Below are 18,085 nucleotides of genomic sequence, written 5' to 3'. Positions count from 1 at the left end.
TGCACACACACTTCCCAAATACAGAGTTATGGAGAACAGGAACTACTTCAGAGAACATGAAGCAGAGTATCTGACCAGAGGGAATTTCATAGCTCCATATGGCAGGGTTGTTGTTTTTTTTATAACAGGCTGCCTTTCGAAGTCTAGATCGACAAAAGTTCCCACCCAAAGTGTGTGCCAGCTTCTAGGTGAGCAAGACAAGGAGGAAAATTCATGGAGGAGCATGTGATCAGCAGCTATCACCCCCAAGAACTAAAAATGGGAGCAAACGTGTGTCCTACTGTGGGCATAGGTGGTGGAACAAGGCTTTCACCAGACAGGCTGGCCACGAAAACAAGCTGAGGTAGTCAAGTCAGCCATCCTTATGTTGCTTGGATATGAAAGGCTTTATGTGGACTGGCTACAGATACACACATTTGCAAGGTTGCCTATGGAGGGCCCTTCAGTTAATTTGTAGGTGTTAATATTAGCTTTTCTTCACTGTTTCCTCCAAGTTAGGCAAAGCAGCTGAGAACAGGATTCCCACGCTTTCGTTTATTCAGGTAGCAGGCAGGGCGCAATCTCTTTCGCTCCCATATCCTTCCCCTTGCCTTTATTCTCTGGAGAGGTACACAGTACAACTTGCTCTTTGTTACATGTTTGTAGGCCACTTTGGGCTTGCCAAATCTCTGCTTCCTTGTACTTCATTCTGCTCGTCGTGCTCCTCGTGGCTGCCAACTCCCCAGCCGCCACCTCCACTTACGGTTCTGCACTCGGGCACCTGGCGGCAACCCTTGACATAAATCCCGTAACCCACCAGCAGTTTATTAGCTGGGGAGGGGGGTCAACTTGGCTCGGTTTCCTTCCTTGCTTGCAGTAAGCGCTGCTTTTCCCTTTTTTACAAGCCAACATTCCTAGCCTGCCCATTGTCTATGCAACACATGCTCTGATACCGGAGACAACGGGCATAAACTCTTCCCAGCCGCAGCTTTTCCTGGTGAGAAATGTGGTCCTTTATTTCCAGAAACCCCACCAAAAGCGTGACACTTTTCATGCCTGCCATACCACCGGCTGCATCTGAGTTAGGGAAGAGTTCGGCCTCTGTGGTGGAGGTGCTTGAAACTGAGTTCTCCTGCTAGGCACAAAGCTCTGTGTCGCTATTCCGGTTTTGGGAGAAAGTGAAAGAGGAAGAAGAGTTGGAAGGAAATGCAGGTTCTGTCTAGCGATGGGCAGGCTCCGTTGAGTGAAGGAGGGGGACGGTTGCGTGCTTAAGGGCACCTTCTGTCTCCGGGTGTGTGTGGCAAGGAAAGGACACCTTTGACCTGGACAAATTCTCAGGTTCTGGTGCAGCTCGGGACCTCCGTAGTAAGAGAGAAAGGGTCGTCTGGTTATATCAGCTGCTAGAGACAAGGGTTAATATTTTATTCGTATTTGGGTCGGGTGGGCTCAACTTTATTGTAGAAGAGCGCTGTACAAATATTAAATTATTTGGACTCGGTAAGGAAAAGCTTGTGAGTGACCCTTCTTCCTTTTGAAGAGAGAGAGGGAGGGAGGGAGAGAGAGAGAAATATATTTAAATATAAATATTCAGAGACATGCATTTTTTCCCTGAACCTATCCTGTAATTTCCTCTAGTGTCCTTTGTTCAATAGGCACCCAATGATTTGCCCCGTTCTTTCTCTTTTTCCTGCCCCTTACGGATTTCTTTGCTGCGGTTTTTCTGGGTTGCTGTTTGGTTTCTTTCGGTTGTATAATGTGGAGATTTTCTAAAATCGTCATTGGCTTGCAGTTAGTTAATCACTTTTGAAATTAATGTGAATCGATGCAGCACGTAATATGTTTTTAAACGGTGGCGAGGGAAACTCTCTCACGTTCTTTCGGGGTGGGGTGGATGTAGCCTAGCAATAAAAATTTTTCCAGTCAAACGGTCCTGAAGTGTGCACACAGGTGCCATACAAGAAAAGGATCCCCCCCCCCCCGCCCCCTTTCCTTTAGCTCTGGAGAATAACTTCTGAGTGCTGTGTGAAACCGAAAGGATGTGTCCCTGGAAATTTCACATACCTGTCAGGGACCTTCATGCGCAGTGAGGTTTTTCCACATCAGAGCTCCACGGTCCTTGGATCATCACTGCTCTTTCTTCGCAACCTGTGACCCCAAACACCATCAGTGCTACCTGCTTAGTCACAATCACCCCCCTTCCCCCAAACCAGGGTCTTCTCCTCATCCTGGCTTCCGCTCCTCATTTTTCTGTCCAGAAGAGAAAAGGAAGCTTTGTTCAGGACACCCTGCCCATCCCCCTGAGTCCAGAGACATTTTGCTCCATTTGGGCTTCTTTGCCTTCCCTTCCATATATAGTGTGCTGCTCTCAGCTATTTTTAGCCCCCTTTGGGTTGTGTTTGTGTGATGAGTGTGTTGTGCTTTCCCCCCCCCTTTTTTTTTTCCTTTTGCTAACTCTGGATCCTTTGTGATACGAGAGTTGCTCCAAGCCAGGGTCCTCCCTCTCCGCTCACATGCACACATATCTCTGTTCTTTGGCAATGCCCACAAATGGACAGGTGGCAGAAATGAAGGGAGGGGAGTCTCTTTAAAACCTCGCATCCCAACAGAGCCTGAAGAAGCAACAACAGCGACATTGTGAGAGGATTTAGCAAGAGTCCCCAGAGCCCACAGTGGCCTCTAAGAAGTTTGCATTAGACCCCAAATTTCCAGCACTGCCGGGATCCCACCATTTCTCAAGCTCCCTTTCTGTGCTTAACTCTGGCAGGACCTGTTTGCTAGTGTTTCCTAGTGGATTCTCTTGAGTAAAATCCTTGGAGTGCAGCTAGAGTGAGATGGGGGTGGTTAAATTGACTATAATCCCTCCCCTCGCCCCATAATTCCCCAATCTGGAATCATTTAGCTTCCCCGTTGGCTTTCTGCCCCACCCTCCCTTCATTTTGAGCCTGGCATGCATGGGATTTCAGTGTGAGTGCTGGGCCCTGGGGAGCTGGGGATGAGTCACAGGGGTGAAAAGTGATGTGATCCTTTTTCAAGTCAAAGGAGATGTGAAAAACAGGAGCAGTGGGGAAGATGGATTTAGCAAGAATGGGAAAATCTTAGTTCTGGGATTGTCCAGGATTAGGGACTATTGTGAGAGCTCTAGAGTTACACTGGGGAAGGGCAGCAAAGCAGCAGAAAGCTTTGAGGTGGAGCAACCCCTTTAATGTGGCAGCTCACACAGCACAACACGCAGTGTGGAAGTGGCGCACAAAGGCAAGGGGAGGATGTGGCACACGCTGCCACAAGGGTCCCAGAAATACGGAGGCGGAGTCAAGCGCGACACTTAAACAAGTGTGTGTACTCTGTCAGGGCAACCCGAAAAGGTAGGAGGCTGACACTCTTTCTCGCTCGCTCTCTCCACATTTCCCCAGCTCTGTGTTATCTCCCTTCTCCCTCCTTTTTGCATCAAAGGCTTTCCCACTTCCACCTCCACTTGACTCTCATCGTTTTCTGCCCATCCCAGACCCACACATGTCTTACCAAGGGATTTTAGATTTTCTAACGGTCCAGTGGGACATACAAAACATCTACTCCAATATGGTTTGGCAGCAGTGCTCCCCTTGATCTTAGCCAAAAGTCTGAGTAGCTTTCCCAGCTTTCAAACTGAAGTCTTTTCCCCAGCCAAATGGAAGATGCTGGGGATTGAACTAGGCTCCCTTTGCTGCTCGATGATTTTAAAACGGAGCCACGGCCCTTTCCACAGATCTTTGGGAACAGCTGTCTTCTTCTGAGCCAGACAGATCTGGGACTGCTGCTCTAAGTCTGTATCATCCAGGATTTCAGAAGGAAAGCCGTGCTGGCACATTAGAAGGGATTCTCTCTCCTCCTTTGTACTGATAAAAGCAGCCTCCACATTCTCCTTCCCAGTGACCAACAGAATTGCCTCAAGGGGCCATTTGTGGGCCAGAAGGCAGGATAAAAGATCTCCTTCCTCCTCTCTCTCCTTTGATTTTGTCGAAGTAATGTGGCTGTTACGTAGCTTATCCTGTTTGTTCCTTTAAAACTTGTAAAAGCTTTACATTTTAAATTTGTGTGTTTTCATAATCTTGCAATGTTTTGTGATCGTATGGTCATAAGCCACTCGGAGCGCAGCGTATAAATTTGGGGAAATAAATAAACAGAAGAGACAGGCTGATAGAGGCAGAAGCCACTTCATCCAAGGAAACTACAGATTACCCAGCCTTCTCAAACACAGTGCTTTCTAATTGTATTTGGACTTTGACTTCCATAATTCTCAGCCAGCATGACCTTTAATTGACTGGGACATGCTGAAACTCAAAGCCCCTGCAGAACACCCGTTTGGAAAGCCTGGGTTATCTTAACTCTCCCTCTGCATTTCCTACCCTGTAATCCTACTAAAGGAAGAGTAGTTAACCTTCTTTCTCCTCCAGACTTTGACAGCTTTTTCCAACATCCAGAAATGCTTTTGCTGCAATGACAGGGTAGCATCATAAGTCAAGAATATAGTAAAATTGGCTCTGTAGGATCAGAACAAAGGCCTATCTGGTTCATTGCTTGACTCCTGAAAGTGCTCAGCTGCATATTCTCAAACGCCAACAAGCTGGATGTAATTGAGATGGTCCCTTGGTGTCATTTGACTGTTCCCCAGTGTCTGGCAATCAGAGGAATATTGCCTCTTGAATAGGGAGAGTCAGTCCATCAGTTGCTTGGCTGATTACTAGAGCTTTCCTTTTATCTTTGGAATCATGCATTTTGAAGTATCTATGAGACTTATGGTAGATTCACAGGTAGAGAGTTAGATGGTGTTTGGAGATTTGGGTCTCTTCTCTGCACTCAAGTTGTCTTCACTTAGTGTTCTCTCAAGTGCAAAATGGGAATAATAAGAACCTAACACTTGGGCCTTACAGTCACATCCATATTAGCCTGTCTGCCGGCCTTTCAGGAACTGATTCTGACAATCGTCTCTTGTGTGGTGTTGACCATGTGAAGGGCCCCTGATGTTGTGAAAGTGCTGAAGATAAAGTCAATTGTGTCTTGACCACCTCTAACATGATCTTAATGTGCAGTATCTGGGGATGGATAAGACATGCTAAGTAGATTGGCAGCAAAAGGAGGAGGGAATGTCTCACCCTTGTTTCGAATGCACCACACCTTGTTTAAAGCTGCAAAGAGCATAGCTGGAGGAAGACAGTGGCCCCTCTGGTCCAGCACCCGGGCCCACAGTGGCCAGTCAGATGCTTCTAGGAATCCCACTAGAAAAGATGGGAGTTTGTTAGGGAAATCCCATTGTTCCTTCCACAGCTGACATTTGATTGTCGTCTTCCATCTAGAGAGGTTCCATTTAGAAAACTTCATTAATAGTCATGGATAGACATACCCACATTCAGAATGCATCTGGGACAGTAAATTAAGTAAATGAAGTCACTTAATTGTGAATGGAATGAAGAATATGTGTTTGTGTGTGTGTGTGTGTATGTATGTATGTATATGTATACACACACACACACACACAATCAAAATGTCTTTCTATCTATTTTGCCACAACTTTCATGAAGTTTAATGTTTTCCTCTGGCTCCCTCTGCCATCTTTCTCTCCCCTACCTTGCCCCTTTGCTTCCTTACCTCCCGTTCCCACCTCACTGCTTTTGGGGGGAAGGTGTCTCCTCGCTGCCAGCCTCCCCCACACAGGCAGGGTAGCCTGTGGCGCCTTTGGCATATCGGTAGCGACCTCACTTCCAGTAAAATTACTTTTTCTTCATATTAGGCCAAGGCGAGAGCACAGAGACATTTATGAAACTTTGTTTAATGTACTGAAAAGCCATCGGCTAGAACATTTAGGAAATTGATTTTCCTGGCATTGATGAACTCTTTTTATTTTACCCCAGTATTAATTACTTTTTTTAAAAAAACAAATTAATTTAAGTGTCGTAAAACTGAACAAGTGAGCCAAACGTCAGCCGGTCGTGTTTGCTCCTTCTCCCCCATCCCCCATCCCTGCCACCCCACCCTACCACAACTGGCAGCACAGAAGGGAAAGAAGGAAGGATGCCCCACCGAGTGACACTTTTTCTGTCTTTCTGTCACTTACTCCAGGGGAGGCTTCATCTCTGCGAGACTATGCTGCTACCACCATGAGCGAGTTCCTAGGCATGTTTGGCTATGATGACCAGAACATGCGGGATGAGCTGGCTCGCAAGATTAGCTTTGAGAAGCTGAATGCTCCTACCTCAGAGGCCAACCCAGCTACTGTTGCCACATCCCTTGCTGGCGAGGATGCCATGAGCAAGAGAGCCCGCTTTTCCAAATACGAGGAGTACATCCGCAAATTGAAGGCTGGGGAGCAAGTCCCGTGGCCTGTTCATCCGGTTAAGACTGAGGAGCTGACCAGCAAGCTAGGCAAGGAGGCCCCCATAGGCTTGGGGCAACCAATTCGGTTGCCAGCCCCAGAAACTTCACTCCTGCCTGAGACGAAAGCCACCATTTTGCCTCTGCCTTCATCCAGCAGTTCCCAGATGCAAGGGCTGATGTCTCGGGCCTCCAAGTATGATTTTTTCATCCAGAAATTGAAGACAGGGGAGAGTCTCCGGCCACAGAATGGCAATACCTACAAGAAGGCCTCCAAGTATGACTTGGAGAATGTCAAATACTTGCATCTCTTCAAGCCAGGTGAAGGCAGCCCGGACATGGGAGGAGCTATCGCCTTCAAGACAGGCAAAGTGGGACGCCCATCCAAATACGATGTCAGGAACATCCAGAAGATTACCCCAGTCAAAGCTCCAGCACCCAGCTTGGGCCCTAACCCTCTTGCCAGCACTCCCAGCAGCGCTCCAGTAGCTGGACCTGAGCAGCCGGTCTCTCTACCCTTCAACACTCCAGAATACCTTAAATCCACTTTTTCCAAGACGGACTCCATCACTACTGGAACAGTTTCCACTGTTAAGTAAGTCTATTCCCATTCATGACTGCTCTCATTTAAGAGATGGGGGGAAAAGAAAGCCGTAGCACCGCCATGCTGCAGCCTTCTCCAACTTGGCCCTCTCCAAGGGTGCAGAGCTGATAAAGACCATGTTGGCTGAGTAGCTGTAGTCCTGCACATCTGCAGGACGCCAAGCTGGGAAAGAGATCCTGCAGATGTGCTGTAGGAACATCGTCCATGTCCTCCTCTGGGCCCTAAGGGTGACAGGGGAGATGGTAGGAGAACATGTTGAAAGGTAGATTAAATAACTTAATGGATGAGAAAACTCAGGTGACTAAATAATAGCTTCAGGATCAAATATGATACGACACTTGGTATTAGTTGAGAGGAACAAAAATGGGAGAGAGGACAGAGACGAAATGGTTTTCCATAGGCTTCTGTTTGGCTACAATGAGAAACAGAATGCTACCTTATGTGAGCCTTTTGGCCTGATCCAGCACAGCTCTTCTTATGTTCTTAGGACAGATTGGGTTGTCTGAGGTCGATCGGCAAGGTTTTCTTTGGAGTTTTCCTACTAATGGAAGTTGCGGTAGATGAGTTACTGCAAGTAAAAGAAGACTTGAGTGACCTTTTGAGCTTGGTTCTGGTTCTAGTCTCAAATCTTTGGGCTCAGCGATCATCATAAAATCCCTGTTCTTTAATTCTCAGTGACTGACAGCCCCCCGAACCCCTATTTTGTACCAGATGCAGTTGCTGGATCATGATTTCAAATGGTAAACAAAGAGATCCCAGTGAGTCCAAAGCCCGCTCGCCCCATATCAAGTCATCAATGATAACAATATTCTGTTATATGATTTATTTTGTTTCCGTGATATTCCATACTTTCAGAGAAGTAGGGGTGGGGATCAAAACAAGGGGAAACTAAAAAAAACCCTGAAGCTTAACCAAAGTAAAAGAAAACATGAAACCAGGATGCATTACCCCAATAGAGCAGGTGTCTGCTCTATTGCATGGACATTTCAAATTCTCTGTCACCCATTCCTGGTGGGCTGGAGTTCGAATTGGCTTTAATCCAGGCCAGTCAGACAGTCATTTCATCGCAAAACCAGCTGTGAGGCACCTAGACCTTTTAAATCACACATCTCAGACAAGAGCATGTCAAGGGCAGCCAGATGTGAGGCCGTCAATCTCTGAAATGCTTGGCTCCATGAGTGTGCGCCATTCAGTACAACCCTCTTTCTCTCACTTTCTCTCTCTCTCTCTCTCTTTCTCTCTCTCTCTCTCTCTCTCACACACACACACAGAGTTGAGGATGAACTTTAGGTAAAACTTGGGGGAGGGAGGGTGAAAGATCCCTGTGATTTTTTGTGGCGAACCTTTGTGTGGCTTCCCTCTGTGCCATAACTTCATAAGAATCCTTGGGAGGGCTCGGCTGAGAATCCTGGACTTCAACGAGCACTCGATATGAGACATTTTCTTCTGTTATTTACCTTGTATCTTATGCATTGCAGGCAGCAGATAAAAAAAGGGAGCAGGGGGATGATTAGGCAAAGAGAAAGGCAACAGTCCTGCTTGGACTAAGCTGATGTTAGCTGGAGAACGACGTTGAAACCCTAGTTTTCTTCACCCAGCAAATGGGCAGTGAAAGAAGGTGCAGTTGCTAGAGGCTGCAGTTCAGGTTTGCACGTAGGAGGCCAAAGGATGGATCCTTGGCATCTCCAGCGTCAAAAAGATCAACGAGCAGACACTGGAAGATTTCCTCCTGCCTGCCTGTAACCCTGGAGAGCTTTTGTGGCTCATCAAGACCAGTTTTTCTTTGTCCACATGCAGGCTGAGGCGTGGTTTTATAAACACTGGCCAAGTTACTGCAACACAGCCCTTCAATAAATAGGCAGGCACCCTTTGGGGAGACAGGACTTGCTGGTGAACCAGGGTGAAAGGCTCCTCAGCAAGCCAGAGCGACAAAGCCCATGTGCCCCTCTGGGCCACGTCACTGCCCTTGGGCGCAGTCTCTCTCGGGTGGGGGGGCTTGATGCATGTCCGGATACTGCCTGGTGCTAACCATCTCTGCCCTGTGTGTGCTTCTCATTAGGAATGGATTAACCACTGACAAACCAGCTGTCACCGAAGATGTAAATATTTACCAGAAATATATTGCCAGGTAGGCCGATGTCCCTTCCCTGCACTGCCCTGGGGTCTTGGGAGCAGGGTGGAGGGGCTGTGGGACAGAACAGTGCAAGGGCTCTGGCTGCCCGTTTGGGTGCGGTGTAAGCCACCAGTCAGGGGCGCGGAGTCTGTCCCCTTCTCTCTGACATCCACACCGACCTCCCCACTGCTATCACTGCCCCCTTTCCTGCTCAACTCCCACCCTGTCCTCTCCCCGAGATGGGCCACCGTTCGCTTGAGGGAAGTGTTGTGGCCAGCTCCAGCTCCAGCTCCAGCTGACATGGAAGAGCCTTCTCTGCTTGAGATTCTGGGGATCTGTAATCAGAAGAAATATTGCAGTTAATCTGAAGTGCACCTTCATAGAGCATTCTGTATGGAAGTTACTTCATGATATCAGCTGGAACAAGTATATATCCTCCCCGCCGGCTTTCATACCACACAAAGAGACCGAGCAAATTCTTTGCCACTTCTTTCTGATGCGTTTTCTACCTTCTGACTATTTAGGATGCGTTCATTGACCCTCAAATTAGCCAGATCAGACTGCATCACTTTATTTCAGCCAGGGATAGATCATATTCGTACGTAAAACGGTAGAAGTGAACATAAAGTAAGCCCAAACCTATAATCACGAAAGAAATTTATCTCAGATGCACAATTGAAAAAAGGGGGAACTTGCCTTCCTGCAATCGAGAGAACTTCTCGAAGTCTAGTGGTCACTACACAAAATTTGCCCCGTTGATGTATAGCTCTCAGTAAGAATGTTGTGCTTGGCTGGGCTCCCGAGCCACCATTGCATTCACTGAGACCTAGTTGCGTTCCCTGGGCATTACGTGCTGTGGAGTCCTTGAAGTTCTCCGAGCTTGGTTCTTTTCTTGCAGACATTTCGTTACCCGACTTTAGGTACCTTAGGTACTTCTGGCCCAGACTGGGAGACCCAAGATTTCATCAGTCTGCCCATTGTCATCCTGCTTGTTAGTCTTCCATCTCGATAATTTAAAGCAAATAGCAGAGCTGCATCGTTCTTGGAAGGGGCTCAAGAGAGCCTTTTCTTTCCGTGACATTGCATGTTTTGTGATGCAAAATGAAACAGAAAACCCCCAAGACTCTATTGGCAAAGGACAACTTGGAATAACGGCATACAGTGCACGAGCCTTCTCCACGTCAATGCCCTTTAGGGGCGTTGAGCTGTCATCAACTCCCATCATCCCCAGCCAGAAAGGCGGAGGTAATAAGAGTCGTAGCCTAACATCTGGAGGGTGCCAGATTGAGAAAGGCTAGCACGCGCTGTAGATAATGTCCTGTTTTCAAATTGTCCTTCAGCTCTCTGAAAATCCGTCTCCAGCTGTAAATGATTTAACAGCACATTTAACCAGACATTATCCAACCAGGTATCCACAATAAGGATAGTTGAAGCAAAGCAATAAGGTGTTTAATTTCTCCTTCCCTCTCTTTTTCTCCTTGTCTTCCTCTTTTAAGATCAGAATTGATTCTAATCCACACTAGTAACTTTTGCATCGCAGGATCTGAAGGGCAACTCCTGTGCACGCATCTGCACGCACACACACCGCTTTCTTCTGCTCATTTTTTTCCCTCGCCCAAAGTCCTTCCCCTTGGGGCCCTTAAATCACACAGTGGGGCCGGCTTGATTAGCAGTCATAAGCTCATTATTTTAAGCTGTCTCTTGTCAAGACAAGGAGAGGATGGTTTGTCCTTTGCCAGCTGCAGAGGCAGGCAGCTTCCTCTGTGCTTAGCGGAGGTGGAAGGGGCTCCCGGCAGCTGCATTCCTTGAGATTAGCAAGGCTAGCTTGGGGTTAGAAGTCAAAGGAGAGGAGCGGTCTTGGGCCAAAGTCCTCCAACGCCATTCCGGAGACAGTATGGGGACCTAGGTCCCGTGGATGCTGCCCCCTGCCTTCGAAGAGCCCGTGCTTTTCCCACTTCCAGAACCTTTTGATTTAGCCTGCCCCATGAAGCGATCTGAAGCGTAACATGTGGAACTGTGGAAGAATTATGGAGCGTCCTGGGAGACGTCCAGAGTTATTTCTATTAGGGCACCTTCCCTTTCGTGGCCTGCAAGATCACGCAGTCAGGACCTCCATCTGTCCAGCTTGTATTTGATAACCAGGCACTTGCACTGAATCTAACACACGTGTGTGAGCATTTTGGAAAGGTGGGAAAAAAGGAATCGAGCTCTACATTGGGGACAGAGAGGGACTGTATCTGTGCAGCACAATTTGCTTGATAGGGTTGTTAAGAGGCCCCGCGGAAAGCTGCACTCGTTTACTTCACAAAACGGAGCCTCTCACTTAGCTTCTTCGGGGTGCATGAGACTCTACTTTTCCTCTCACTGTATATTTACATTTCTTTTTCCCTTGGACTCATTATTTATTATTATTAGTGCCCTAGCAGATGGTTCTGCTACAGATCTTGCTTAAATATTTATTTACACGAGCCTTTTCCTCCCCTCTACCCATCACTTGTAATTGGGGTGGTTTGGTATTGGTTTTCCCCCCCCCCGTCACGCACATCATCGTTATAGAGTAATGAGCGTGTAAACAGTTGCTAAGCAGGCTGACTTCTGTATTTATTATTTTTATTAGTATTTATTTATCTGGGTTTTCCTCAGTAGCCTTTGCTAAATCTGGCAAACCAGAGAATGAAATAAAATGCACATTTTGCACGGCTGTGCGTGCATGCTCCGGACATCTTACCCGTCTGAACACTTGCATGTTGCAGTCAAAGCAAGGGAAGGTGATCACCAGTTCTGTCATGCTTTCTAACTTTTATTTTCCCACTGTTGTCCTGTTGTGCTCTCTCGATAGTGAGCTGATCAGATTACTATTAACTGATGCTGCAGTATGATCACTGAATCTTTATTGGGGGGGGAGTACACTACAAAGGACATCTCCATTCTAATACTGGATTTGCCCATCAAATAATTCTTGATTATTTAAAGAAATGTCTTTTAAATGTTTTTATTTAAAGAAATGTATTTTTTCTATAGTCAATTCCTGAGAATTCTCCATCAGAAATTCCTAGCTTTCCCAGCAGGATTCTATAGATCCTTCGAAAAGATCCCTTTATAATGTAGATATGTTTTATAAGACTGCCCACACAGCAAAGGTTCTTAAATGACAGTTCAGAGGCATACATGTGGTCTCAGAGAATGACTCTTGATGCTACAATTGTTATGGGAAATTGTTAAGAGGTTTCTTTGGTGTTTCCATCATGTGCTGAAGAGACAAGTCACTTCTTAATATAGTCTCCATCGTAATTTGAAACAGATACCTACATTATGATTAATAGCAAAATAGGCTGAAGGATCAGTTCTCTGATGTTTCTATCACATTCTTAAAGAGGCAAGCCGCTTGCATACATGGTAAAATTCCGTTTGAAAGACAGCTTGCCTCTTTGGCATCAAAGACCTGGTTGCAGTGGAAATTTCAAGGAAATCTACAGCTGCGTGCACAATTACTCCCAGGGAAGTGTGCTTTAGCTTGACAGGATCGTGGCCCCAAAGAAGGAGATACAGCAGGAGTTTCAGTACTGAAGCATAAGTTAAGAAAATATGATAGCGTAGGGAAAACGGGAACCCCCGATAGCGTTAAGACCTACTCCCCTATGAAACAGAAATGGAATTTAAGTAAGGGGGCTCTCTCCAAGTCATGTCAAGCCCACAGCATATAATGAATGATTTTAATATTTAGTTGCTTCATTGGTTAGATGAATCAATTAAGCATCTTTCTGATCTACTAAAAATCTGGCCCCAATTAAATAGGCCACAGACTTTTTCCAACATTAATTATGTGGGTTAGCCCTTCTGAGGAAGGGGTGAGAGGGCAGCCCACCGTTTTGTTACCAGAGGGCGATGCGCTTTTCTGGATGAAGCCCATGAGTCATGGCTTGCTTGCATTAATAAATCTTTTTTTTTTTTTTAATAAAAAACGGTTGCTTTAGCATCAATATCTATCAATATTCTTGATTTTAAATGTCTGCTTCCTGCTCCGGACAGGAAGAGTTTAGAAATAAATCCATTGGCTTTTGCACAATCAGGTGCATTTTCTGCCTTTCTTCTTTATTTATTTAACCGTTCGCATCCTGAGTCTCTAAATATTGCCCAAAGCAGTTTTTATAGCAAGGCCCGATGGAAGAAAACGTTAAAAACATTTTTAAAAAATCTATCAAACACATCTCTGTTCTGATAATAGCTGGTAGCATCAGAGACCAGCTTCTGCCTGATGAGCCGGGCCTTTTGGGCATCCAATGATGAGAAGCAATTGTAGGATTGGATTGTATAAGGCTGCAAGAGATTTAACTCTCTGCAGGAAACTTGATTTTTTAAACAAATCATTCAAGGGACCGAACTTGGTGGACGCACCGGCCTTTCTGCTAATGGCAGAAGTCTGGCTTCCCGTTCTTCTTCGGGGGGGCCATGCAGTTCGCCGTCTCCACCAGGCCAGGGAGAGGGTCGAACGGTGAGAAAACCAGATTCAGCACTAAAGCAAGTTCCTCACTTTGCTCTTAAGGACTCAAAGAAGCCTGTAGCCTTGGGGACAGACAAGGAGACAAACGTACGTGTGCCCTTCAGTCTTCTTTTTCCCAGTCTGGTAGGCCCTGCGTATTTCCACCTGCCCGTGGCAGCAACGGGTGGGAAACTGGTCCCTGCCTGGGAAGGAGGCCTGCTGGGGCTCTGCCCCGGCGCAGAATGCTGGCCATCGTCCCATTTCGGTTCTACAAAATGGCGCTCGTAAATGGCCTTGAAGGGTGGCTTGAGCGGCGTGCAGCAGCCTGCGTGCTGTCGGCCCAGTAAGGAGTGTGCTTTGCCTCTGTGAAAACGCGCGTGGAAGGGACTGGCAACGCGCGGACCAGCAGGTGTGCCCCTCTGCACGTGGCGTCAGCAAGCGTGGGTCGTATGCGCTAGCCTTTCTGCTTTCCAAAGCTCAGCAGATGCTGCCCTTTAAAAATTAATAACTTGAACTGTTTCAAGTGTCGGACAAAGCCAAGGAGAGGGAGGTAGCCCTTTAGGAATCTATTAACTGGGGAAGGAGGCCGGGGGGAGATTCCCCAACCCTGGTGGGGAGGCCTGCCCCCACCCCAGCTTCACCCTTGATATGACATAGCCGAGGCATCGCTGTCTCCATTACTGCTCAATGGGATGGGGGGGGGGAGAAGAGGCTAACAGGTATAAAGTGTGGCACCCCTGAAGCAGAGAAGCAACCTTCATAGCGCTCAGGGGGTCTGGGCTCGTCTGCCCGCGTCCACGTCCTCTCACGCTCCTGGCATTTGGAGCCTGTATTTCCCAAAGGTCTGTTTTTCTGTTCTCCTTCAGCTCTCTTTTTCGCTGCTCAGGTTTCTTGGCCACTTGCGCCAGATTTCCAGCCATGCTTTCGCCGCTTTCTTTTTCCTCCCGGGGGATGGGCAGGCCTGCTTGGGGCATCTCTTCCTGCGCTTTTTGCAAATACCAGCACACATCGGCCGAGCTTTTTAGCAAGATCTTTGCTATCTGTAGCAATAGGCCTCCCTCCCATTCCACTCCTTTCCATCTTGAAGGTGTGCTTGTTGACCCTTCGGAGAATGCTGCAGTTCTCTTCTTTCACTTCCCACTTTTTCCTCCTTCCCAAACTCTTCTCCAACTCTGTGCCCTCCCTGGACCTGCCCCACCCCTTATCCCCCAACTCACACCTCTTCTTGGGTGCTCTGTCCCAGGGGTTTCTCCCAAGGCATAGAAGCTGGCCTGGTCCTTGGAGCCTTGGAGCAGTTGCTGATGTAGCTTCAAATGTTCCCCATGCCCAGAATTTCTCTCCCATTACTTCCAAATTGAAAGGCCCTATGTGGGCCTTTCTCCTGATGGCTGATGGCCTACTCCAGCCTTTTCCACTGTGGGGTTTCCAGATACGGTGGGTTGCAGTTCTTATCATCCCCGGCCAGTGGCCATGTTGGCTGGGGATTTTGGGCGTTGTATCACAAAGCATCTTGATCTGACCATGCTGGAGAAACTGTCTTACTGGATTGTCATTTGAACATCTTTGCTCTTGAGGCAGCCCAGTCAGATCTCTCTTAACTTCCTTCTTCTTCTTCTCTCTCTGTTGGACTTAAACCTTTCTCTTCTTCTCAGAGGGTCTGTGCCACAGGTTACCATACCTTGTTTCATTTTGCAGATACGTATCACAAAAAAACATGGGAGTGGGGGGAGGGATGCTACAAAACTCAGCATCCTGAACATCTTGCGGTTTAGTTTGATTTTTAGTTTTTTTTAAAAAGCAAGTTCCTGTTCCTCATGACTGCAAGGATATCTTAATGATTTGAAAATCCAAAGCAAGGCGAGCGGGTGGTTGAAGTCAGCGTGAAGATAATGTGCAGATCTACTCAGTTGCAGCTTGTCCTCTGAGTGCAGACCTGGGGATTCCTCATCTCGGCATCTCAGTGGGATCTTTGGGTTAATAATATCCTGGAGCTGGACATAGCATAAATTGAATAGGCTGATTCATGCTGTTTTTTCCCCAAAGTCCATGTAGAAATCCAGCGGCGCTTCCGTAAAAGCCTTAGTGATGTTTCTATGGGGAGAATTCATCTCCCAGTCCCCAGCTCTTAAGGGCCACTGTGGCATGTTCCAGTCTCTAGTTCCCAGTAAGTTTTCCTCAGCCGTGCCCTGAGACAAACAGCTTGGGTCCCTCCATCAGCCCAACAGTTACAGCAGGTAGACTTCGTAGCCCTTTGCCCCACTGCTGCTCCTCTGCAGTTTCTTTTTCCGTCTTTTAGTGGTCCCCAGATATCCAAGGTAAATATGCCTTTTTCTCTGAGAGTACTTCTAGATACTAGAATCTAGTTAATCTGAGTGCCCGCGTGTGTGTTTTGCCATTTGAGGGGAGAAGCATTCAAAAGAAACATATTGAATTGAGTAGGAAAGTTTCATTTGCAGTTTTCTAAAAATCAACCAGAAAATTATTAAGGTCCTTGCATGTCAATTTAGAAGAATTTAGTAGTGATCCCCCATGCTCTGCCAGAAAGAAGACAATTGCTTTTTGTACTGCAGAATCTGCAGCGGGGGGAGAGGGTGGGGGGCAGTTGGATGATCTCCAAGATCTCAACCAACCTTATGATTCCATTACGCAGCCTTCCTCGAGCCGGTCTCCTCCGACACGCGAGAGGTGTAGCTCCCCTCAGCCCAATGCAGGCTGGGAGAGCTGAGAGCCTTGGGGGGGAATGGCCCATAAGCCCCTTCCTAGATCTAAACACACGCTCCTCTAACGCATCTTCTCTCCCATAAAGGCCAGGAGGTACTTCCTGGCAGTCCACAAGCAGGAGGGACATGCAGATGTCCCCTCTGTATCTCGTGGCAGAGGGGCACCAACCCTGGAGATTACAGATAGTTGTTGGCATGAATTGCCCTTTCACTTCAGTTCCTCTCAACACAAAGCAGGATGCCAGGTCTTGTCCAGGGGGTGAAGCTGGTTTGAAATTAGCAGATGTCTAACCCAGAGGATGGGGAAAAGGGGAGCTGTTGGCCATTATATTTCTCACCCCCTCCCGCCCTTTCTCTCTCTCTCTTCTTCCCATTTCCAGGTTTTCTGGAAGCCAGCACTGCGGACACATTCACTGTGCGTACCAATACCGGGAACATTATCACTGCCTTGACCCGGAGTGCAACTATCAGGTAGTCACATCCCTCTTCAAAAACACAGAGGCTTGTTTTAGGGCAGCAGAGGGGGAAAAAAGGTTCAGGACTAAATACTCCAGTGGGTCTAACATCCAGTGCAGTGATTTATCCATAGTAGCAGAATGGTTCATAAGGCTGGCGTTTCCTAATGCAGCCTTCCCCTGGGGGAAGTTGTCCAAGGAGGTTTTTTCCTGAGGATCTTTGCATGTCAGACAAGTTTCTGCAAATGCTGCAACGCATGTTGGGATCACAGCCTGCCTGCGAACTCTTTCGAATACGGGCTCAACCAGAGGGGAAGCGTCACCGGACCCGTTCACAGGGATGCTGGAGGAGGCGCGGATTCTTTTAAGCCCCCAGGGCAAAACAGCTCCTCGCCCATGGCCAGCGGTTTCAGAGCAGCTCCCGCCCTCAGTGATCTCAAAAGGTTCTTGCATGCTAATGCAAGTGATGTTCTTGGCAGTAGTGCAAAGGAGAAGGAAATAAAATGGGGGGTTAATTTTAGACCTAGAGCCACTAGTAAGGAAAAAGAAACAGCGCACGTCGAGCAGTCATTGGAATTGGTCTGCAGTCTCAGCTTGTGTCAGGGCTACTCATAAAAACAGCTAGTTGGTACCATTCCAAATATACTTTATGGACTTCTGATGTGTAATTGTCACACAGTCCCGTGGTGCATACAAATGCTCCATTCTAGTATTTTCCCAAGGAACGATCATCTTTAAATAAATGCAGGTGGGCTTAGCTTCTCACGATAATGGAGATGTGTGGAATTAGCTAGCGGATTCCTCCTTCAATCTGGCCTCTCCTACCAAGTGCGTGACGTTAATCCCTCTCCGGCATGCCAGCCAAGGATGTTTCAGTAGCCACTGGAGCAGGGCGCCCGGTGTGACCAGCGCTGTCCTGGCTCCTGCCATCAAGTTTAAGGGAGGGCTGGGGGTGGAGGAGAAGCAGGATGTCGAGGAAGGGACAGAAGCTGTAACTGCTGGGAGAGCTGCCAGAAGAGAATCGTCAGCCCAGCGCTCTGTCACACGCCGCATTTGTTTACCCTGCACTCAGGCCTGGGTTTGACTCTGCTGTTTCTGTGGTCAGGCCCTCCTGAGCATTAGGGCGGTGGGGGCGTGATAGACGGGATTCCCAGGGATTGCTGCAATGGATTTCTTCCCTGGCATTCTCCAGTCTCGGAGGCACACCTCCAACTGCAGCCGGGGAAACTGGCTCGGTTTCCCCAAGCCTGACAGGCTGTGAGTTTCTGTTGATGGCAGTGGGGATGTGGGCAGTGAGAATTCAGCCGGGGTGGGGAGGTGTGTCTTTGACGAGCGAGCCCTTAGTAGCACCCAAGGAAGAGAGAGGAGATGAAGGAAAGGCTCTCGCCG

At 47.7% G+C, this 18,085-nt stretch overlaps 1 protein-coding gene and 1 long non-coding RNA gene across 15 annotated transcripts in view; one reads left to right on the top strand and one right to left on the bottom strand.

Annotated features, from left to right (window-relative positions):
* The window catches only part of CASZ1 (castor zinc finger 1), a 212,973-nt gene that overhangs the window by 169,078 nt on the left and 25,810 nt on the right, over positions 1–18,085 (top strand). For 13 of the 14 annotated variants that reach the window (XM_007420084.4, XM_007420082.4, XM_025163109.2 and 10 more), the window contains 3 exons: positions 6,073–6,919; positions 8,988–9,056; positions 16,622–16,712. In XM_007420084.4, coding sequence (XP_007420146.2) covers positions 6,073–6,919; positions 8,988–9,056; positions 16,622–16,712 — 1,007 coding nt within the window. The remainder of the gene's footprint in view (positions 1–6,072; positions 6,920–8,987; positions 9,057–16,621; positions 16,713–18,085) is intronic. The other variant, XM_025163108.2, reaches the window with a different exon arrangement.
* On the bottom strand, positions 1,388–2,652 carry LOC112540049 (uncharacterized). The gene is made up of 2 exons (XR_003084097.2): positions 2,041–2,652; positions 1,388–1,507 (listed from the first exon to the last, which is right to left on the bottom strand). It is a non-coding gene; the product is annotated as an uncharacterized LOC112540049 (long non-coding RNA).

Source organism: Python bivittatus, unplaced genomic scaffold, assembly GCF_059951505.1.
Source record: "Python bivittatus isolate LINGU-HERP-01145 unplaced genomic scaffold, Pbiv_v1 ctg000090_np1212, whole genome shotgun sequence".
NCBI lineage: Eukaryota > Metazoa > Chordata > Lepidosauria > Squamata > Pythonidae > Python > Python bivittatus.
The sequence above is the reverse complement of the archived record's forward strand: the minus strand, read 5'-3'. Positions and strand labels throughout refer to the sequence as shown.